We start from the raw sequence: 22,471 nt of genomic DNA, 5'->3' as shown, positions 1-22,471 counted from the left end.
CATATGATGCTCCATTCATCGCTTAAAAAGAGACTTTTTGTCAACAAGCACATCACTTTTTGTACAGTGAAGTCAGCTAACACACACACACAAACACACACACACACACACAAACACACACACACACACACACACACACACACACACACACACACACACACACACACACACAAGTTAAAGCAACTACAAATAGAGTTTTAAGGGATTTTTTTTTTGTAGGTTTTTTTTGCTAGAAACTTGAACCAATTCCAGTAAAGCAGAGTGTTTCCAAATATATTTCCAAATAAGGTTACATCAGAGCATTTGAACAACAAATCAACTTGGTCCAAGATCCTCTCGAAGCTCATTGTGTCAGGATGCCGACTGGAATTATTTCACCACACACTAATAATAAGAAAAGTGTTCTCACAAATGTTTTAAATATAAATTGGCTTCATGAGATATTCATAAATACCTTTTTGGGGCAGTTTTATATTCTGAACGATGTAATTTTAAGGGGTTTTAAGAGTATAATAAATCTAACATTATTACATTCAGTTTTAACACATCACAGCTTTGATAATCAACACCTCAATCTAAACTCCAACTGATCGTAATCCGACTGGTCGTGGGCCTAAACTGACCCGTATGACCAATAATGGTCAGATTTATCTTTTGAAGGACACAGATGCTGCACCATATGAGTCATGCAAATGACATGCAGAGCTTTACAGCCACTAATTCAAACAGATGCCTCCTCTGGCGCACATTTATTTTCCCGCCTTTTACTAATACATCATATTGTTATCTAATCCGCTCAGCCGTAATTAAAATGATATCCACATCCTCCCTTTTTCAAACATATTATCTGACGAATATTCAAATCTCCGACTGTTTTAATCCCGTAGAAAACAATTAATTTCCGCGGAGCATTGTGTACATTAAAGAGGAGGAACCTCATCTATGTTACCCGATAATCTGCTAACATGCAGCAGCAGTGTATTCATTCAAATTGTATATAAAGAACCAATATGGCCCTAAAACGAAGGGGGGAAGGGGATGGAAGATCCTTTCTTACGCAACGGGGGGCCGGTTGCCCTCTGAGGTCAGCGCAGTGGTCATTTATTGTTCTGTCGGGGAGTGCGATGCCGCAGAGAGGAGCGTCAGAGGAGGATTAGCGAGCGGTGGCACATGTCAGGGAGTGAGAGTGTGGACGAGACGGGGGCGTCGCCGAGCTCAGCGCCGCTGACACACGGCCGAGCACGCTTCGCAAAGACGTCTGGTGATTCATCTCCCGGCCTGCGCTGCCTCACACACGTGCGGCCTTCACCTGCAGGCCGGCGTATCGGGCGGATTATGAGGCAATGGGGCTCTAGACATGCTAGAGGCCCCAAAGCCTCTGCTCCTGTGCAAAGGAGCAAGCCGCACAGACTTTAGAGATGTTTTTCTTGACGTGTTGTGTCTCTTTGTGCTCAATTTGTGTGTTTTTGTAGTTGTTTCGGTGGTTATTTTATGTCTTGTTTTTCCTATTATAATTGTTTTGTGTCACTTTGTAATTTTTTTTGGTCCCTTTTTGTAATTATGCTTGTCTTTCTGGTGTTATTTTTTGTGTTTTTTTGTTTAAGTTTGTAGTTGTTTTCTGTCTCTTTCTGCCCATTGTGTGTCTCTTTGTGGTTTTAGTTTCCTTGCAGACATACAGTACACATTTTCTGCAAAGAAATATTGCTATTTAGATGGGGATGTTGGTTAGTTGTCAAATTCTGAATGAACAAACCACCAAATGGTGATGGATTCCTCATGAAATGCTTAATCTGTGACCTTAACCGCCTTTACTTCTTCCTTATTTGTGCGTCCTGGTAGCAAAACAGTCCAACAATATTTTCTAGATCAATACAAAGTCATGGTACAACTCATGTAATTACATGAAGTATCTTTTGAGGCTTGAAGTTTGGATGTGTTTTTGGTTTAGCTCGTACTGAACGTAGGTAACCCTCGCATCCAGAGATGGACCGTACTTTAGGATTTGGGTGGAAAAAAGTTTACAGTTTACAGCTGACACCTGGCCATTTGCTGCGTAAAGTATGCATGGATGTGGGTTTCAGATGTGATGGATTCATGAGCTGGTGCAGCATATTCTGCTACCTCTTTACTGTCTTCTGGAGCAAAAAAATGCACCAAAAGGATTTAAAAAATCATGGACATTTGAAAAGAGATGAGTAGAGTTTAGAGACACTTTATATAACGGACATGAAGCAAACCCAATGCTCCCATGAGAAGGATCCTGGTAAGTTGTAGTTTAAAAGGTGCAAAACAACAGTGAAGACGATCAAGCATCTGTAAACACGTAGAATAAGAGAAGCGTGGATTTGTAGTCTGATAACGTTAATGCAAACTTCACATTTTTTGCCTCGATGCCGCGTGTTTGCAGGATACTTTCACTTGAGTTTGAAGGACCGTCTCTGCAGTGTTGAGCCCGTGCACACAGTCTCATATCACACTGTTGATTCCCATACCATTCAAATGACCATGAATTACAGGAGAGGCTGAATTCACCTGCGTGCTCTCCCTTCGGTACTTCCGCTGTGTATCGTTAAACAAAGAGCGTTTTCCCTCCATCTTGGATTTGTGCAGCCAGCGCCCTGAAAGAGAGAGAGAGAGGTTTGCAAGCCAGTCGGGGGCCGCTGCCATGTAATCTGGACGGGGAACTCGAGCTGTCCCTCACCGAGGCCGCTGAGGCCCCGCTCATTATCTTATCTCCCATTGTAACCCGCTGTAATTCACCCTCTCATGATTGATGATGTCGCTGTCTGATTACACCAAGACAAAACCCCCCTAAGATCACCTTTCGTCCCCGTGGCCAACTCCACGAGCTCCACGAGGTCCGCAGGACAGGACGACGGGGTGGGGGGGGGTTTGGTGGCCATGTTGAGCTGCTGTCACACGCACCTCAGGTGTACATTATTTCTGAGCAAGAATCAGCACACAAAAAAAGCCTATCTCCTGCTTCATGGCATGTTAATGTAACTCAGGGATATTTCTTTATGTTCACGCAATCGAAACATACAGTCCCACTGTCTTGGGGGAGAATAATAACGTGCGGGTGGCTCGTGTCACACCTCAACGTTCGAGATGTGGCGAACAAGACAGAGTGTTTCCTGATGAGGAGCTTCATGCGCTGCAGAAATAAGAAAAAGCCGTGGTATAAAACATTTAGGCGCAAGGCTCCTCTGCTTCAGATCAGGTCCCTGGACAAATCAGATAGGTAACCTGTGCTCTTTTTAAGTGAGACAGTGAGCCTGGTCTCTCTATGCGGCAGGTGCAGACAGATGCCTCATTATCCATGCCACAGGGGGGACAAAGCAAGCCCGGGACCCGATGGCCCTCCTCCCAACCCCCGCGGTTTGGCGTTCAGTTTCCTTTGCACCAGGCACGGGGCAACCTTGGACTGACGCCTGGGCCGCCCGCGCTCATCTCTGACCTCGGCGAGCGCAGGTCGCTCGCAGAGTCACATTAAACTTTCAGAGAACCCAAAGGTCCCCGTCAGGGGTGTTAACAGCAGCATTGTCCCGGCTCCCCCTGACTCAAAGGGCCAAGTGTAACAGGGCACCCCCCCCCCCACCCACCCAACCATCTACCCCCCACCCCCTTCGTGGTCAGGGCCGCCTCCCCCTGGGTCCACAGATACAGTGACACCCTTCAAATCCATCTGCAGCTCCTTTGAGTCAGAGAGAGAGGACAGAAGTAGAAGACTCAAGAGCCAAGGGGCTTCTTTTTTTTTTAACATTTTTTTTTACAAAGTGTAAAAAGTCGACCAGAACATCTTCTGTTCCAGTCGGACTGCGGCGAGATGTGTGCGAGTGTCGGTGTGGGATCAGGCTCAGATGATGGGATTGCCACTGAAACGGCTGATCACGTTAAAGGTGCAGTCCGCGTGGACAGACTATCACGCTCCGCCAGCTAAGAGTTACTAAAAATAACCTTCAGATCTGACCGCTTTGAATTCTGCGGGGATAAAATGAACTTGACACTTGAGCGCTGTGCAGAAATGAACTATTTAAAGTTAAATAAGTTCGTCCCGCTTGAACTGAATGCAAATAAACATGTTTAAGATGAACGAAAGCTTGAAATATATTTGCTTACTGCAAGCGAAATTACAATTTAACTGATGTCTTATGGTTATGTTGACTTCTTTCTTAAAGCGTGTTAGAAATAAAATTATATTCTACAACGATGTCTCGATAGTTGATATTGAAAATGCAATACCTTAATTTAACATCTATATCATTCATCTGATATGGCCGACTGCTTTGTGTCAAAATGTCTCCTAAAGATCTTGAAAAAAACATTAAAAAAATAAACGCACATGGATTTAATCGTTGCAGTTGTTTAGATGTAATCTGAATGTCACAGCCTCTGTTTGTGTGGCTGCTTTCGTCGGATATTTGGCTCAACAAACAAGCATAGAAATCACACCAGTGACATCTGTTGAAGGTGTCGCCCGGCCCATAATAACTCTGTAACACCGCTCACCCCCTACTGTTAGAACAAGATCATATTGATCCCGGATTGCTGCTCGTAATATTCCAAAAACAGAGTACTTTGGAGAAACAATGAAACCACCTGCCGCATATTTTCTGACATCACTTCAACGCGTTGCAGCTTAGCACCCGAGGGAGAAGAAAAACATAAATAAATATGAGAACAACTGCGATTAACACTAAAGGATTTGTTTGTCCTCCACACGGTACGTCATTTGTTTTTCTGCACTGGTGATTTCATATCTGTTCAGAAATATTGGCGCCATGACTGTTTGGAGTCATTTTTATTTCAGTAAAAGCATCAATATAGCAATTTAAAAAGTACTCCGTTACAAGTAAAAACGGCAACTGATACATCATCATAGATTGCATTATTAGATTATTGTCCATAAATGCATGAGGAGCATTTTACTGTTGGTGGAGGTAGTTAATCCACTTTGCAGGTAATTCAGTTCACTGGTTACAAATCTGGGGGTCGGGGCCCTCCAACGAGTCGGCAGATAAATCTGAAAGGGTCGTGAGATGAATAATATGGGAGGAAGGAAGAAGTGGCTAAAATATACACACATATACTCCATTGAATACAGATATTTATGGCACAGATTCATACCATTCAATGTGAAGGGAAGTCTGAAATACTTTACTGCCTTTAGGTGAATTAATGCACAAATCATTCTTAAAAAAGATATAATGAAAAATAACATCTGATAAGAAAATAAAACTTTCATTATAAATGGCTCTGATATCACTATGTTCAATTAGCAGGGATGGTGATTGGTAAAATATTAAATATCGTTCAATCATCTTTAATTCAATCTCAATAGCAGTCAACAGATTTTTTTTGAAATGTAACTAATATAAATGTGAACGATGAACCCTGGGGAATAAAAATCAGCAGATAAAAAAATGATAAAATAGAAGATGTGCTGCCATCTAGTGGTTCAGTGCTGAATCTCCACCACAGATTAAACAGCAACGAAGACTTGACTATAAGTCATCCTGTAAGTGTAAATGACAGGATGACTTCAACACATGCAGTCATCGTTCTTAAAAATCAAACATTTGAAATCTCAGCCACTCTTGTGGTTTGCGGACAAATTGAAAAATGAAAAGAAGTTTCTTTTTCTTCTTCTTCTTTTAAACCGAACTATTTCATTGCTGATGCTCGGCCGTCTTGCCGAGGTGACGCTGCAGCAGATACCCGAACACGGCGACGTTCACCACAAACTGGATCAAGCCGATGGAGGAAATGCCGTAGTTCACGTACAGGAAGCCGCCGACAGTCGGCCCGACGGTGCGAAGCAGAGACTGGACGGACGCGCACAGTCCCATCATCGTGCCTGCGTTCAAGAGCAAAGTCATCAAACAACTGAATTACAATAACTTGACTAACTCTCAGTAGCTAGTACGAGGTAGTCTGCTTTTGCTTTTTGGTAGTTTTGTAAAGTTGCACTTCATTGCAGATGTTGTGTAGCGGTGGTTGTGTGGTTGTGTGGTTGTGTGGGAGTGTAGAAAAGCAGGACGCCGTCACCTGTGTCGGAGGACGGCACGCTCTTGGTGAGCATGCTGTCCGTGATGACGTTGAACACACTGAGGGAAAACATCATGGGGAAGACGGTAAGGCAGAACTGGAACACGTCCTGCATGTAGGCCTGCGGAAACAAATACACACACACACACACACACACACACACACACCAGGATCTGAGTTGAGCATGATTTCCATTACGAGCAAATGAGCACGCCTGAGCCAAAAGAAAGACTTATTGTCGATGTGCAAACATTTAAAACATGTATTTTCACTGCAATGAAAAGGAGAAATGCAAGACATATTTGCATAAACGGCATGGTGCTATCGATGATGATGTCATTCGCCCACTTCAGTCCAAACTGAAATATCTTACCGCTACCGGGTTCAATGCCATGAACGTTTTCACGCACATTCATGTTCCCCAGAGGATGAAGCCCAACGACTATTTTGATTTCCTGTCTTTTACTCCCAAGCGCCACCAGTAAGTTCACACTTAAGATAAGATAAGATAATCTATTAGTAGTCCCTCAGTGGGGAAATTACAGGATTACAGCAGCACTGCTCACAAGTAAATAAAGATAAAAATCAAGTAATATAAACAAACAGCAGAGCAATAGTAAAACAAAATGATAAATTAACAGTAAGAAGAAGAATATTAAATATACAGATGGAATAAAAATGCGTATAAAAGTACTTGAACATACTTTAAAATGTGTAAAAAACTACTTGAACATACTTTCAACAACTATTGGTTGGCGACTAAACGCAACATGAAATTAAAAAAAAAGGACATGTTTGATCGAGCTTCATGAAGCAAAGCTGATTCTGAAAAGTGTTTTTTTGGGCGTGTACCTGAGCCAGTCCCACCAGAGAGGAAACGCCGATGGCCAGCAGCAGCAGCGAGTTGTCCGAGTATCTCGCGGTGAGCCGACCGACCACTGCTCCCTGAATGACCTGCACAAACATCCGGGTTTCACTCTGAACCTCGTCTCGCCGTCGAGAATCGCCACCGCGCGGCGCTGAACGCGTACGAATCAGCTCGTCTTGTACTGCGACCTGTGTGTGACGCTCACCATGGAGGCGATGCCAAAGTACGCCATCAGGTAGCCGTTCTGCGAAGGCGTCAGCTTGAAGAAGTCCAACGCAATGATGGAGAACATCACCTGAAAGATGCCTAAGAACGGAGAAAAGCACGTTTGATTTGAAGTGGCTGAAATGTAAAACTTTGTTGAAGCCGACAGTTATTACGGCTTATTATTTTTCTTACATGCTGGATCTATAAAAGAGAGCATCAGGTCATTATAAACAGCCATATCCATCACACCGAATCTGTGTTTTCTGCTGCAATGCAACATATATTGACCCAATTTGATCATTTACATTGAAAAAACTTTTCAATGTAAATGTTACGTGTTGTGGGGAATACCCTCGTGTGTGAAAACACACACTCTTCTCACGTCAACTCTCACCTGATGGCAAACCAGCAATTATCTTCACGAGAAACGTCCGCTTCACCCCAGGAAACTTCAGCAGCCTGGTGATCTCTCCCACGTTGAATATGGACTTGCTTTTCTTCTCACCTGCAGCGAATTATTCAAAGAATAATAGAATAGTTTAATAAACGCAAGTCTTGTACATGTACAAATTTAAATGGATTGAAAAAGCAGTTGCTGATCAAATACACAAGTGTCTTACAAACTTTACACTATGGAGGGTTCAACCATGCAAGTCACATTTACACTGTACCGCAAACACACAAAAAAATCACCAAGAACTGGATCAGTATCAGTTTATTTGTATAATAAATGTCTCAATGGACAAAGACCGGCAGGGTCCAGCCTCTAGCTGGCGTTTTGGTGACGTAGGTAAGAGGTGAGACTGTGGCTGGATTCGTCTCTAGATGTCCGCCTGCTTATTTTGCTCTTCGAGGTCGCCTTGGTCCTCCGTTTGCGTTGCCCCCCTTTGGCGTTTGCAAATCCCCCGCCCGGTTCTTCAGTCCGACTTCTGTACATGTTCCTCTCCGCCGTCACGGCCTTGAGCTTCTCTTTCTGCTCTCTGACCGTCGCCTGGCAGTACTGCAGCCGCGGCCCCATCTCCGTCAGCTTCCTCTTCAGCTCCTCGCACAGCTGCCGGGCTTTCCTCAGCTCCTCGGTCCGGGCGAGCAACTCCCTCTGGAGGGACTCGAACTGCCGGAGCGGCACCACCTCCTGGCCGGACCTTTTGATCCCGTGACATTTTTGCGGAATGAACAGTATTTTCTTCCCGTGGTGACCCTCGGCGTCGCGACACCTTTTGCTCTCTTCGAGCATCTCCTTCTGCGCGTGGAGCTCCTCCTCGCACCTGCGGAGCGCCTGCTTCCAGCCCTCCGCGTCGCTGTCCACGGCGCTCTTCTCCCTCTCCAGCGTCTGCTTCTCCAGCTTGAGGAGGTGGACTTCGCTCGCCTGCCTTTTGTACTCGCCGTCCTTCCTGTTGGCGCTCGACAGCTGGCTGCTGAGCTTGTCGCGCAGCTCCGAGCACTCTTTTTTGCCGCGCAGCAGCGCGCTGCGGAGGCCGTCCCGCTCCTTGATGGCCTGGTCCAGCCGTTCCTTCAGGCGCTGCCGCTCGGCCCTTTGGTCGGAGGCGCGCTGCTTCGCCGATCGCAGCTCCTTCCTCGCGGACTCCAGCTCCACCTTGAGGGCTTCATTCAGCCTGCTCTCCCTCCTCAGCTCGTTTCCCTGGAGCCCCATCTTCTTCCTCAGCACCAACAGCTCCTGTTTGCAATGCAACAGCTGGCTCTTCTGGTAGTCTGGGTCTCTGATCACCTTGTTGATTCTTTGCTGCTCTGCCTTAAACTGCTTAGCATCGTTCATCAAAAGCGCCATTTTCGACCTGAGGACCTCCTTGTTTTCCGTCTTCGGGAAGAAATCGGAATCAGAAAAGCTCAGTAACGCGACACTGCGATGACCAACTATCGCGTCACTGTCCAATTTGTCAGAGCTCTTCATGTTTTCAGTTGATTTCTACAGTCTGGCGCTCAGATTTTAAACGTAAAGGTTTGGACTTTCTTGTCACCTTGGGACTGGAGAAAGAATCCTCTTCTCATATCATAACATTCCAGCAGAATGTGATGCCGATAGAGACGTTGAAAATGATTGATCGCATCGGTGCCTTTCAGCCACACTCTCCCTCCGCCGCTTCAATTGCATCCACTTCTGCACAAGTGGATGCCGTTCGGACGCGCGTGTTCGTAGGAGTGAGCGCCTTAACTGCTGTGTTGTGTATCCGTACGCTACGTGGTGAATTCAAGGACTTTTTCTTCCAATTTTATGATTTAAAAAATCCTTTAAAATAAGTCTTGAATGACACCGACATTATTTTTACTGCGAAAAGAGACGGCCGGCTTAAGCCCACCTTCATAACGCCTGTGCGGCATGATAAGCCTGAACATATCAACATCAATAGAGATTTCCAAAGAGCTGAGAACAATCGGAGAGGCAGGTGGAAGTGTGTCTTACTGTCTTTGTTGGCTCCTGAAGCTTGAGATTTGGTCGTTTTTGGGATAAACTTTAAAACCAACAGTAAACTGAAGGCGCTCCCCACAGCGCCAAAACATGCAGTAAATGTCTCCCTGGGAATTAAAAGCAGTGTTAGGTGCACAAATGCATTGGCCATTCAAGGTGTACTGTAGGTATGATATACACAGTGCATTTACAATTTCATACACACACACACAAAAAAACATTCTTATTATGAAATCTTCCGTTGCATTTCCACATTTAGTTCAAGGTTCAAACACAACATTGACCTACTATCCCTCATGAAGTGGTTAGAAAAGAGTTGCTTATGCTCACACCCAGCAGTCACGGAGCAACATTATGATTCATTGACTTTATTGTTAGCTTTATTTTGGTCTCTGCTAGCTCCCACTCAGCTCTTCAGCTGCTTTTTTTATTATGTAAATTGGTTAAGTATTCATGCTGTGAGGCAGAGTTGAATATTAAACTCTGTCCAGCATCTGTCTTTCTGTCTATATAAAGAAGTCCCTCTCCCGTGATTAGGTAAAAGTTGAAATACTGCAATGGAAAATAAGTGGCAATACTACAATAACAAAAGTATTGGCTTGAATTGACTATTACTGCCCGTGCATTAACATGTAAAGGGAAGTCAGCTCTTCCGCTGCTCTGTGTTCTATTCTGCAGCACATCACTCGACGTTAGACTCATTCTCCAACGACACACACAGAGTTCGACTCACCCGAAGTGTGTGTTAAGATGGCCGCCCAATGTGGAGCCAGTTATCATGCCGAAGCCAAAACACAGCCCGATTTTGGACAAAGCCCCGGCCCGTTTCTCAGGCGCCGAGAGGTCCGCAACGACCATCTGAGACGCTGCAGACAGGAGAGGGAGGAGGAAATTAAAGAGAGGGAAACGGGAAATAAAATTAGGGTAAAATTATATTTTATGGGGGAGTTTCGGTCATACAATAGAGAGTAGTGTATTTAATGCTCTATTTAAATGTTTTACTAGATTTAACCACAGAATATAGATATAATAGTTATGTGAAAATTGTGTAAATATGTGTACTAAATAGTGATTATCTGCTGATATCTAATCCCAATCAATACTTTCTTACATTAAGGATAACATTATACAATAAAAAATAATATGCTTTTCTTTGTTATCTTGTTGGAGTAATACAATACCACTAAACGCAGTGCATTTTTTAATTGAATGTGTATTTTTTACCACACATTGTTAAGGATTGTTAGCCAAAGAAATATGAGATTTTGAAAATAAATGTAAAAAAATATGAAGAGATAGAATCAACAATATTCTTAAAACAAATTTAAATCCTTTTTTTCTGGTAAATTTCTGACTTTAATCTCAAAATATCAGATGTTTCTGGCTCTACTACTTGTAATTGCAGACTTAGTTTAGCCACAAAGGCTGCAAAAAGTGCAAAAGGACTGAATGATGACTAAATAACAACACACGATTAATCTAGATCAAATAATATTCTAGGTTTGAGGTTTGAAAATGTCAAACGGGATTGTAGATGAGTGGCGCTTACCCGGCATGACGTGCATGAAGATTGTGGGGAGTTTGTGGATGAAGAGCATGGCAGGGTTCTCCGCTATCGCCAGCAGCAGAAAGAAAACCACGGTGGACGAACACGACAGCGACAAAGCTGCTCGTGCTCCGAAAATATCTGCAAACCTGCGAACAACAACAAAACTCACAAACCACAAGTTTTCTACCTTGACAAGCGCAGGTTATGTCGCTGGTATGAGAACAGCAGCCTCTGAGAATAGAGTGAGCTTCATGCACAGCTGTAAAAGCGAGAAAGTGTCTGTTACTTACCTTCCAAACATAGGACCCCCAAGCAGCTGGATTACACCGACTGTGGTTTGTAAATAACCAAACCACAAGGTGTTGAAGCCAAGTTTCTTTGCCAAAAACTACAGAGATACATAATAAAAAAATACATCTTCAAATTCACACAAACGTGGTGAGGTTTACAGGCTCTCTCTTCAAATTTGACCCCTTTTACTAATCAACACATCCAAATTATGACTTAATTGCGCATCTTGTGATTATTTTACTGCAGGGCACAAAAGAGGTCAGTCGGCTCAAATTAGCTTTTTTTTGTAAAGCAACGTTTTAATTTTTGAAACATTTCGAAAATAAATGAAGTATTTTCAATTTCCAACTATCATAAAAGCATAAAAAAATGTAAAGTACACATTATACAGAATGGCCATTAAAATGATATAATGTTATTGAATTATAATTATTGATCCATCAATATGCAGGCTGTTGCTTTAATGTTGTTTGTTTTATTCCATATATGGACTACTTCTGGGTGAATTCCAGGTATCAATAAGTTGTATCCTTATACATAATAACGCATCATAATGTGGTAGTTGATTCGATTTTGAATTATGAATCAAGTTCACTTAATTAAGTAACTTAAGTTATCAAAAGGTGTCAGCCCAGTGGGATAATAATATTTAGATAAAGTAGTAGATAAAGTAGATAATTGATAAAGTAGTAGAACATGGAAAGTACAGTACTTGAGTAAATATATCACGTTCTCATTGTATTAATACTTTTACCTTAGGATCTGAAAAGCTTTATATAACATATGATAACTAACTTTATAGTAAGTAAATCTATCCGCAATTATTATGTAGATTGAGTATTTATTCAAGCACATTTATGAATGCAGGCTACTCTTAACGTGTCCTAATACACGTGATCCCTCGCACACTCATAATGAATACTACAAGCAATTTATCATCGTCAATAACAACAACGTCGTGGGCGAAAGGAAAGAAATATCCAGCGTTTCCGGAAGCGTTTTCACATTCAAGGCAGGCTCGGAAATCTCAGCTTCGTACTGTTGACGTAACAGAAATACTCACAGGGGTGACGGAAAACTGTAAAAACATCCACGTAACATCCAAAGCAACGATGATGTAAACCACGAAAATGATTTTCGTCCTCCTCCGCTGCTCTGCCGCGGTTTCCTGGGTAGGAGGTGAAGCCCCGGGAGACGGTTCCTCGGTTGTTTCTCCTCTTCCACTCATTTTACTTCTCGCAGAAGACACGGTGAATGTTAATGTCCGGCTGCAAACAGGCAGAAGAATGTACAAAAAAAGGATCACGGTGACAACTACTTGTCCGGTACCAACAACCTTTAAGTCGATGAACTCTCACATAAAGAAGATGGCCTGATGTTAGACGTTATAGTTGAACTTTGGAGCCAACCAGTGAGGCACCACGGAGGCGTTACCGAAGCAGATGTTCCCGACTAGTTAGCTAGTTACAAATGAGTGTACCATTAATCCAAAATATTTGGTTTGCATTGTTCACGGAAACAGCGGGATAAAAACACCGTCAGCGGTCTTTGGAGCTAGAAAGGGTATTTTTCACCCTTGTACGTAAACGTCTCTTCAACGAGATCCAGGATATTTGTTTTACAGTGATGCATTCAAACGCTCCAATTTAAATTGTACTTTACACGCTCATCGCTCATTTAAATGGATTTGGGTGAAACAATGGTAGAAAAGGGGTTACTCCTATCGACTCAACGTGACATTTCCTCATTCCTTTTTAGAATTGTCGTATTTATTTATTGAGAATGTATTGTATATGTTTCTTTTAAAATGTTGTGCATTTTATTGGTTATTCCTTATCAAATATGTGTATTGTGTGGTTTGTATTTTATTGCATTGTATTTTATATAATATGGTTTTACGATGTAAATTAGACATTGTATTAACATTGTGAGGCACAGTTGAATATCAAACTCTGAGCAGGCATCTGTGTTTCTGTCTATCTAAAGAAATCCCTATCCTGGCAATACTACAGCAAAAACAATATTGTTCTACAAATACGCTAGGATTGGACCTGGCTAGTTTTAATTTATCAACTAATGGATGGAGTGCAACTAATGGATTAATATTACCGATGTATTAACATTTAAAGGGAACTTTTGCCAACGTAGAGTATGTTACAAAGTCTTTTGAGTAATTTTGGCCTACGTGTTATTTAGTCTTAACCTGACTAGGGTGTTATTTTGAGATAATGGATGACTGAAGTAGAAAATATTACTGGACATATATCTTCTAAAAACGACACGTGAGTTTTTTTTTACAGGCACTCTCTGGACGCCCTCTTGTGGTCAAATCTGTTGAGGTCACTGACAAATATTCCTGAACTACATCTGGACCCAAAGACTTGGAATTGCATAATCACTGGAGGCCAGAGGGTGTTTGGAGTAATTGGATACATGTATAAAGTATGTGATAAGATTGTCAACAATTTATAAAGATCCATAATGATGTCATTTTTAAATGTGGTCGTTTTTCTGCTTTAAGAGTACTTTTCCGATAAAAATGGCTTTGGTTTCGTATGAGAATTAAGAGGACATGGGTGGAGGTTTACCATCAAAGAAGACAAAGCTGAAATTGTGGCCAGTTTGAAATAATTACTTCGCTCCAACAATAGCCACCCCCTGTTAATGAACACAGCTGACATGGCCCATCCCCATAATATCAATGCTTTTAAAACATCTCACTGCCCCTCCAACTTGAGGGGCAGTGAGATGAATACCAATACAGGAATTACTTTTATCGTTACAATTTTACCTCCTCATGGAATGAAAACATTTGCTTTGGACTCGCTGCCGGTTTTATTTGGACATTTTAAAGGATATTTGTCATATTTTAAATATATAGTATAATAAATAAAATATCGCTAAAAATGCACAAAGGAAATACAAACATGACCAAAATAGAAATATTTTAAATCTGGAGTTTTTATTGTGTTGAAAAACACATGAGACATATCTTATCATTCGAAACATAATAACTGTTGTATGTTTCTTATTAATAAAACATCCCTTAGGGATTTTTTTTTCTAGAGTTTGAAGACTTTTATTTTGAAACAACAAATTAGCGCTTTCGGTTTCTTATTTTGAAGTAAGTGGACAACCTCCTTTTCCCGGAAGCGCGCTCCCTCAGCTGGTGTTACATCCCGTGTGTGTGTCGGTGTGTGTGTGTGTGTGTCGGTGTGTTGGCAGACGCAGAAAGCTTTCAGTTCATCAGTCTGGGTAGCATACCTCTCGTTTTCATGGCATGTAGCTCTCAGACGACTCAACGTTCACAATGCAGATCCTCACTCCTCACGTCTACTGGGCTCAGCGACACGGAGAGATCTTTCTCCGAGTGGATCTGAGCGACGCAAAGGTAAGACAAGTCCCGCATCCTCCAGCTTCAACCCGCACAGACCTGTCGTTTGCTGCTCAAGTAGTGCGTTTAAATGTATCTCAACTTTATTACACAGCTAACGCTAGCTTAACGCTGTGGGTGTGCCGCTCGCTAGCTAACGCTAGCTTGACTAGCATTAAAGCATGAGTAGTAAAGAGTACCTTAGGCGAGCCTGTGCTGATGTCAGGGTGTTCAGTTGGCACTAGGCTTTTAACGTGGCTAGATTGTTTTTATTTGGATTAGTTTGTTTGCGTAAATAACAACAGAATAAAGGTGTTCCTTTTGCTCCTCCTCCGATCCTCGTCCTGCATCTGCTGGACGAATGTCTTATAAAAGATGCATGGCTTTTAATGGTTGTTCTAGATCCTGTTCAGCCTCCCTGCAGAATGGCTTCATGAAAACTGGCTGACAGAAGAACACTCGCCATGTTTTACATTTTGCATCCATCGGTCAATGAGGAAAGACTCAATATAAGACGTATCTCAGTATAATGACTGCGGTCAAGTGAGCCCACATCCGCCGAGTGAGCCTCAATTGCAATTCTGATTGAACCTCTATTCAAGGTATTACGGTACGCAGAGAAGCCGAGCTCAAAAGAAATGATGATATTCATATTCAAACGGCATATCCTTAAACTTGTAAGTTAAAAGTACAGTGCAGCCTTGTTCATGATGACCTCTGCCATGCACATGTGTATGGCCTTGAGATTTTACTGTACAGTTTTGTACAAAAGGCCATACACATGTGCATAGCAGAGGTCATCATGTACAAGACCGCATTGTAATTTCACTTTACAAGTTTAAGGATCTGTTTTTATAGCCCTTTGAATATTGGAAATTGTGACGTTATGAATGTCATTATGCCATTGAAGCTGACTTTGAAGTCACTTTTCTCCAAAACTCTACAGTAAAATCTCAAGGCAATGCACATGTGCATGGCAGAGGTCATCATGACCAAGGCTGCGGTGTACTTCTACTTTACAAATTTAAGGATCTGTTTTTATAGCTGTTTGAATATTGGGAAATTACGTTTGAATGCTTTTTGTGCTATCTAAGCCACCGTAGACCACCACACCGTAACACCAGGAATAGACGGTCATTTATTTTCATGCGTGCGGCTCACTCGGCGGATGAGGGCTCACTTGACCGCAGTAATATAAGACGCCTCTGTCAGTATAATGCTACACAATTCAGTAGCACCACCTTTAAGTTTCTAAAAAGCTGGTGAAGTTAAAGCAGCACCTTCACGAGTGCAGGATATATTACAGTACGATGAACGTTTGACTTATTTTTAAAGGCTAAGTCTGGTAATAGTCTACATTTTTCCAAACAAACAATGAATTGATCCCACTTGTGTAACCAAAGTCAGATTCTTCTGTGCCATAGAGCTCCATCATTGTCTAAAAACCCCACGTACACAATCCTGCTGCTTTTAAATATTCACAAGATATCCATCTGCATCTGTTTTAGGTAACCAATCAGCTTGTTTATGAATGAAACTATTGTCGTCTTTAGTAAGAACAAATGTGTGCAGCAGCCAGCGTAGGGAAATCTATACGTATTGTCTATACGTATAGAGGGATAAATATATAATGGAATACTAACCAGGCATGTCCTTTCATTTTCATTGTGCGTGTGCGTGTGTCTGCCAGGTTGGTTTTGATATTTGATAGCTGTCTTTTCTGTTTTGTTTTTTTCAGAATCTCAACATCAGCTTGCAAGAAAACAACACACTTCAATTCAGAGGTTAGCATTTTTATGTATTGGTCCTTGTATAGAGGAAAAAGATGCTGATGAGAACAATTCAAGAGAAGTTGCATGATGACATTCAAGTGGAAATATTGTAAAATACTTCACAGACTTCATCGTTATTTATGACATCTGTTATGAATTGCATTGTAACGCCTAATGTCGTCATAATATGAACATGTTCATCTTCTTCCATAGCACAGGGCCATGGAGCTAAAGGAGATAATGAATACGAGTTCAGTTTGGAGTTCCTTGAACCTGTTAGACCCGAGGTATTGATCTTTTATCCATGTCTTTGTAATAAATAGTAAAATCTATTGTTATGTTGAATTGTAGTATTTTTACATCATTAGATTAAACGGAAGTGCAGAAGGAAAGTTATTGATTCAATGTGTTTTCCTACAGGCTCTGGTGTATGAACTATTTGGCACACATTGAGTTGCCCTTTCCCTGGTCTCTTAGTGTGTAATCACTTCTAGACAATCTCTAGTGGTGTCACTTTGTATGATGGCTGTAAATGGGAGCATGTGTGTGGTAAGCCCACATCTTACAGCATTACTTGTAGATTACTAAAAATAGATATTTAGATCAAAATAATGGCATTTAACTAAAAATGCTATAAGGTCCAACCAGATTATTTCACGCAACCGCTATTCTCATTATGTCATTGCCTTTCTGTGTGTCTCGGCTGAGAAAAGTTGCATAAATTATTCTAACGCTGTGTTTTCCAGATCAACCATAAGTCCACCGACCGCCAGGTGGACATCAAGATCAAGAAGCAGGAGCAGCGCTGGTGGGACCGGCTGACACTGCAGGGGAAGAAGCCTCTGTTTCTGGCCCCGGACTTCGACCGCTGGCTGGACGAGTCCGACGCAGAGATGGAGCTTCAAGCTAAGGTAGCTTCTAAATGGATTTAAAACTGAAATGTCAAAGTTATGTAATGAAGCTTCAAACATTTGATTATTTTGCTAAATTAAAAAAAATTCTTTCATTTCCCGAGTTTCTTAACGTGCTTTTCTTTTTTGCGTCAGTTGTCAAATAAAGACTTTGTATCTATTCACACTGTGGATTTATCAACCATTTCTGTAGGAATTTCAGTAGCTTGAAAATACACTTATTTGTAGCGGTACTCACCAAATCAGAAAAAATAAATACTTTCAGTATCATCATTCCTCATAATCACTCTATATAAATATGTAGATACAAGTGTAAATACCAGTAAATGTAACACAGACATGTAGATCATGTCCATCATTGCAGAGTGAGATTCTCACGCTGTGATTGTCTTTCAGGAGGAGAAGATAAACAAGATAAGTGTGGAGTCGAGAGTTCGTCAAGACCGTGAGTCACACCGACTCTTCACCTGCAAACAATAAAACACTCAAAAGAAATGTCATTGTTTAGTTTCATCCCCTTTCAGCAGTTAATTTCAGTGATTTTCCTTCTGTTTCCTCAGCCTACCTCGGGCTGAAGAAAGGATACTTGTTCATGTACAACCTGGTGCAGTTCTTGGGCTTTTCCTGGATCTTTGTCAACATGACGGTTCGACTCTTCATTCTGGGTCAAGGTTTGTAAAAAGCAAACACTATTGTCACGTTTATCAACGGTTTATTAAAGTTTGTGCGACTCCCTTCAGACCGTCCGTGAGCCTCTCCAGATGAACTGTTGCTCTAAAACAAACAGCGTCTACATTACTTAACTTCCTACTGACAAGGATTTGGTGTTGAACATGCCAACAGTTTTTCCTCCGGCCGAAACCAAAGTGTCACAAGTGAGGTTATTAACCTGCGAGGTAAAGACTCTATTGCACAAGAGGAGAAAGTCAATGGATTTTAATTATTCATGGCTGTTTTTATCAGTATTTGTGGGGCTCATCACTGGTCACTGTCAGCAGTATCGGCCGATAATAAGTTTTTTCTTTCTTTTTTTTCCCTGTAGTTATAATGTAGCGTCGTCAATTATTTATTTATTCTATTTTTAACATGTACTATTGTATTAAAATGAAGCAATGCGAAACTAGCAACCAGTTTCTCTCTGCCCCTTCAGGACACCAGCTTCCTTTAAGGGCCATTTGTGTGGTTTAATGTGTTTTTAGTCTGAAATCCTGTACACTGAACATTCACAGTTACGTGTAACCGTACGTTCTGGGACCGGTTAATTCAGTGTGCCATAAACTGCTGCTTGCAGAGACGTGAAACCTGCTAGAATCTATCAGTTTATTTTTAGTCATCCTAATGTCAGTTGCTCTTGTAGTTTTTCTTCAGTCCATCACACAGATCTCTGTGAAATAGTTGAGTAACATTGAATCTGCACACCGTAGAGGGACAGACTAAATATAGATTATTAACAGGGATAAAACAACCGGTCGCGCTCCTTAATGGCGTTTGAATTTTATGGACAAAATAATGAATAAATCAAAAAAATTAACAATTTCTGTGCGAGTGTTCATGGAATACAGAAACAGACGACGCTAATTAGCACCACTGTTCAGTAAAATAAAAAGAACAGGAGGTCCACAAAACCCGGAGAGAGGTCTGTGTTTTTGTTTGTGAGGGAGCTATTCACAGATGAGCTCATTTGAATAAAAACAGGAACACGGCCACACGGGAGGGATTTGTTTTGTAAATGATGAGGATTATGGATAGTGGCTCACGCAGTGTGCTGTTTAATTAATGTCTTGTTTGTTTCCTCCGGCCCTCTGCAGACTCGTTCTACGATACCTTCCACACCACGGCCGACATGATGTACTTCTGTCAGATGATGGCCGTGCTCGAGGTCATCAACCCCTTGTTGGGTCTCGTTAAGACGGGATTCTTCCCCGCGATGATACAGGTGAGACACGGGGGAGTCCGTCGCTTCTCATTTGATTGTGATTTCAAACGTGATGATTAAACTTGTAATGGAAGATTTTCTCTGTTGATCTGCTAAGGAGGAATGGAGTCTCTGAATCAAAATTGTCTTACGTCCGTTTATTCTTGCGAGAAGGAAAAGTATGCAGCAGCCACTCAGAGCAGTCTGTGACACAAGATTCAATGAAACAACAGTCTCAACCCGACTTTATACATGGTGAGGGTTACACCTCCAAGCCACGAGAAACAAAGAAAACACTGAGTCATGGCCTGTGTTTGACCTTTTGCCCTTTGGTCGTTGAGTTTAAGAAGTTACACTTTCCTCTACCCGGGGAAATCAACTCCCTGATCTGTTTGCGACCTCCCTCATATACATAAGTAAGGAAAACAGGCCTTTGATTTACTTCCCACTATCACCATCTGCTTCAAACCATATCTGAGAAACATTTGAACAGTTTAGACTCTCATATAATATTTTACAATACTATATTTCACCATTACAAACTCAAACCGTAAATCTTGTTATCAAAAAGTCATCAAAAAAAAACGGACTGCATTTAATGTACATAGTGAAAATACAGAAAAAGGAATATACACACATATTGGTATGGCCAAAAGTATGTGGACCCCTTAGCATTACACGCTTTTCCCAAATTCTGTGAGGTTTTCTACCATTTTAATAATTCAAAAAAAGTTCCTATAATTAAAAAGTGGAAATTGAAATTGCTAATTATTGACGTATCCCAAACTAAAACAAACTCATCCCCCAAGCAATTTGTATACAGGAAATAATACATTTTTGTGAATGATTTTTTCTTTTTTATGAATATTTGGTAGCTATAGTTAGTACTGTTGTTAAGAGATTTAACGCTGTAAAATAATATTAATGTTTATTTACGACCTGCAAAGTTGGATGAACATTATCTAATACGTCAGCGCAAGCTGTGGCATTAAGATCTGACTTAATTTGATCCGAGATGCTTCTTGTACTTTGCGTCGTTGCAGGTGGCGGGGAGGAACGTCATTCTGTTCGTTATCTTCGGCAGTCTGGAGCAGATGCAGAACAGACCTGTTGTGTTCTTCGTGTTCTACCTGTGGAGCACCATCGAGATCTTCAGGTCCGCTTTCGTCGCCCTCCTCCTCCTCCTCTTTCTTCTTCTCCTCCTCCTCCTTCTCCTTCTCCTCTCTGGTTGCATTGCTAGCTGGCTGTAACGGCAGCTCTTCCCTTCCCTTACTGCAGGTACCCGTTCTACATGCTGGCCTGCATCGGCACTGAGTGGAAGCTGTTGACGTGGCTGAGGTACAGCCTGTGGATCCCTCTGTACCCGCTGGGCGTGGTGGCTGAAGGTAAGTGACTAGACGACTGACAACATGGTGGTTTCAACCTGTGGGCCTCACTTTAAAACAATCTGCTCCGGTGCCCAAGGTGACACAAATATTTTCTTAAACTCCCATTAATTTGTACATTAATGTTATTTTCAGCTTTTACTGAGTTAAATCTTAAAGCTAGAATAAGTCCTTGTCATAACTACTCACATTTTTATTTTATTTTTTCACAATGTCATTGATTAACAATATTGATTTCGATGCATGTTGTAGAGCTCTAGTTTCAAAATTTGAGTTTTTACTATTTTAAACTAGATTAAGCCATTTTGAGCAAATGTATGATATTTTCTTGGTTCCCTGCACACACAAAGAAAAAATCTAAATCAGTGTTTTTGTTATTGATATATTCCAGAAAATTGACCCTGAGCATATTTACATAAAACATTCAAAAAAAGAAAGAAAATTTAAAAAAAGCGCATCCTTGCCAGAATAAGTACGATTAAACATTTTCAAAGCCAAAAACATCTCTCGTGAGGCACAAGGGTCAAACAAAAGTCTTGTGAAGGAATCTTCTTCCACATGTTAGTTGTCGCAGACCGTGTGTTGTGTTGTTTCCAGCTGTGGCTGTGATCCAGTCCCTGCCCATCTTCGACGAGACGCGTCTGTTCAGCTTCCCCCTCCCTGCGGTCCTGGGACACTATTTCAGCTTCTCCTACACTCTGCAGCTCTACCTGGTCCTCATGTTCCTGGGTGAGACATCCTTTAATGCATACCTTGTTTTTTTTGGGTGGGGGAGGAAGTGAGGGGGAACTAGGACAGAATAATGGAGAAGTCTTGTTTTTTGCTTTGGTAGAAGGTAGTTATCAGTTATTTGGCTACTTTGAGAAATAGCTTTCTCAAAGTATTTTTAGAATAACTCTAAAAAAGGAAAATAAAATATGTGGCCACTGTTTAACAGGCGAGGTCAAGACGGAGAGGCACTTCCTCCTAGAATGTAATAAATATGCCGAAATAAGAGAAAACTATATGAACCAGATCAGCTCCAGGGTCTAGCTACCTCTACCTAGCTAGCTAGCTACCTAGCTAGCTAGCTCTACCTCTACCTAGCTAGCTAGCTCTACCTCTACTTAGCTAGCTAGCTCTACCTCTACTTAGCTAGCTAGCTCTACCAACTACCGTGACAGAAGAATGACACAAGCCCATCAACGTAACGCTGACAGACAGTTTCTTCTTCTCCTCCTCAGGACTTTTCATCAATTTTCGCCACCTGTACAAGCAGAGAAGGAGGCGATATCGCTCGAGGAAACGCAAAGTCCAGTAAATCGTCAGTTTATTTCAAACACACTCTGAACTGCCGTCCACTTCAAGATAAAGCTGCTGTTTCTTTTTTCCTTTTTAACTTCCGCTTCTTATCTTCCTCCACACACACACACACACACACGCACACGCACACGCACACGCGCACGCACACGCACACGCACACGCACACACACACACACACACTGACGATGTTGGAGGAATCCTTCTGTACCAGCTTGAAGTCTCACTGGTGAACGGAGGTCAGCTGAAAACACTGCCGGTTGAGCCAGTGCTTTCATATTACCACGTTTATTCTAGTATCAATGTTCATATTCATCAACTTTTTATATGATATACTTACATTCATATAATTTTTTTTCTGTTCATTTACTTCCCAGGAGACGCAAGAGTATTTACTTTATAAACCTCCGGGAGTAATTTGTTTTAGA

General features: G+C 41.7%; 3 protein-coding genes across 6 annotated transcripts; 1 reads left to right on the top strand and 2 right to left on the bottom strand.

Annotated features, from left to right (window-relative positions):
- Positions 1-2,276: 2,276 nt before the first annotated feature.
- Positions 2,277-14,992, bottom strand: slc22a18 (solute carrier family 22 member 18). Of its 3 annotated transcripts, none has more exons than XM_068571619.1 (11): positions 14,653-14,992; positions 12,452-12,656; positions 11,388-11,485; positions 11,098-11,243; positions 10,282-10,414; positions 9,543-9,655; positions 7,518-7,628; positions 7,122-7,222; positions 6,901-7,002; positions 6,049-6,169; positions 2,277-2,618 (listed from the first exon to the last, which is right to left on the bottom strand). In XM_068571619.1, the coding sequence occupies exons 2-11, from the start codon at positions 12,614-12,616 to the stop codon at positions 2,467-2,469; spliced, it is 1,242 nt and encodes a 413-aa protein (XP_068427720.1). In that variant the 5' UTR covers positions 12,617-12,656; positions 14,653-14,992; the 3' UTR covers positions 2,277-2,466. The 3 variants fall into 3 exon arrangements, with proteins under 3 accessions (XP_068427720.1, XP_068427712.1, XP_068427729.1); XM_068571611.1 differs by lacking the exon at positions 2,277-2,618 and adding an exon at positions 5,090-5,857; XM_068571628.1 differs by lacking the exons at positions 2,277-2,618; positions 11,388-11,485; positions 14,653-14,992 and adding an exon at positions 5,090-5,857 and having other exon boundaries at positions 12,452-12,629.
- LOC137782371 (cilia- and flagella-associated protein 58-like) lies at positions 7,824-9,087 on the bottom strand. Its single transcript, XM_068571640.1, has one exon. The coding sequence runs from the start codon at positions 9,030-9,032 to the stop codon at positions 7,890-7,892; it is 1,143 nt and encodes a 380-aa protein (XP_068427741.1). The 5' UTR covers positions 9,033-9,087; the 3' UTR covers positions 7,824-7,889.
- Positions 14,531-22,122, top strand: LOC137782377 (very-long-chain (3R)-3-hydroxyacyl-CoA dehydratase-like). Of its 2 annotated transcripts, XM_068571665.1 has the most exons (12): positions 14,762-14,779; positions 16,500-16,545; positions 16,747-16,820; positions 16,954-17,082; positions 17,280-17,444; positions 17,841-17,889; positions 18,005-18,115; positions 19,253-19,380; positions 20,403-20,515; positions 20,638-20,744; positions 21,342-21,473; positions 21,968-22,122. In XM_068571665.1, the coding sequence occupies exons 4-12, from the start codon at positions 17,053-17,055 to the stop codon at positions 22,042-22,044; spliced, it is 912 nt and encodes a 303-aa protein (XP_068427766.1). In that variant the 5' UTR covers positions 14,762-14,779; positions 16,500-16,545; positions 16,747-16,820; positions 16,954-17,052; the 3' UTR covers positions 22,045-22,122. The 2 variants fall into 2 exon arrangements, with proteins under 2 accessions (XP_068427757.1, XP_068427766.1); XM_068571656.1 differs by lacking the exon at positions 16,954-17,082 and having other exon boundaries at positions 14,531-14,779.
- Positions 22,123-22,471: the final 349 nt, after the last annotated feature.

Source organism: Clinocottus analis, unplaced genomic scaffold (genome assembly GCF_023055335.1).
Source record: "Clinocottus analis isolate CAN_PGR_092001 unplaced genomic scaffold, fCliAna1.0.p SCAF_1, whole genome shotgun sequence".
Classification (NCBI taxonomy): Eukaryota; Metazoa; Chordata; class Actinopteri; order Perciformes; family Cottidae; genus Clinocottus; species Clinocottus analis.
Note: the sequence above shows the minus strand (reverse complement) of the source record. Positions and strands in the feature narration are given on the sequence as shown.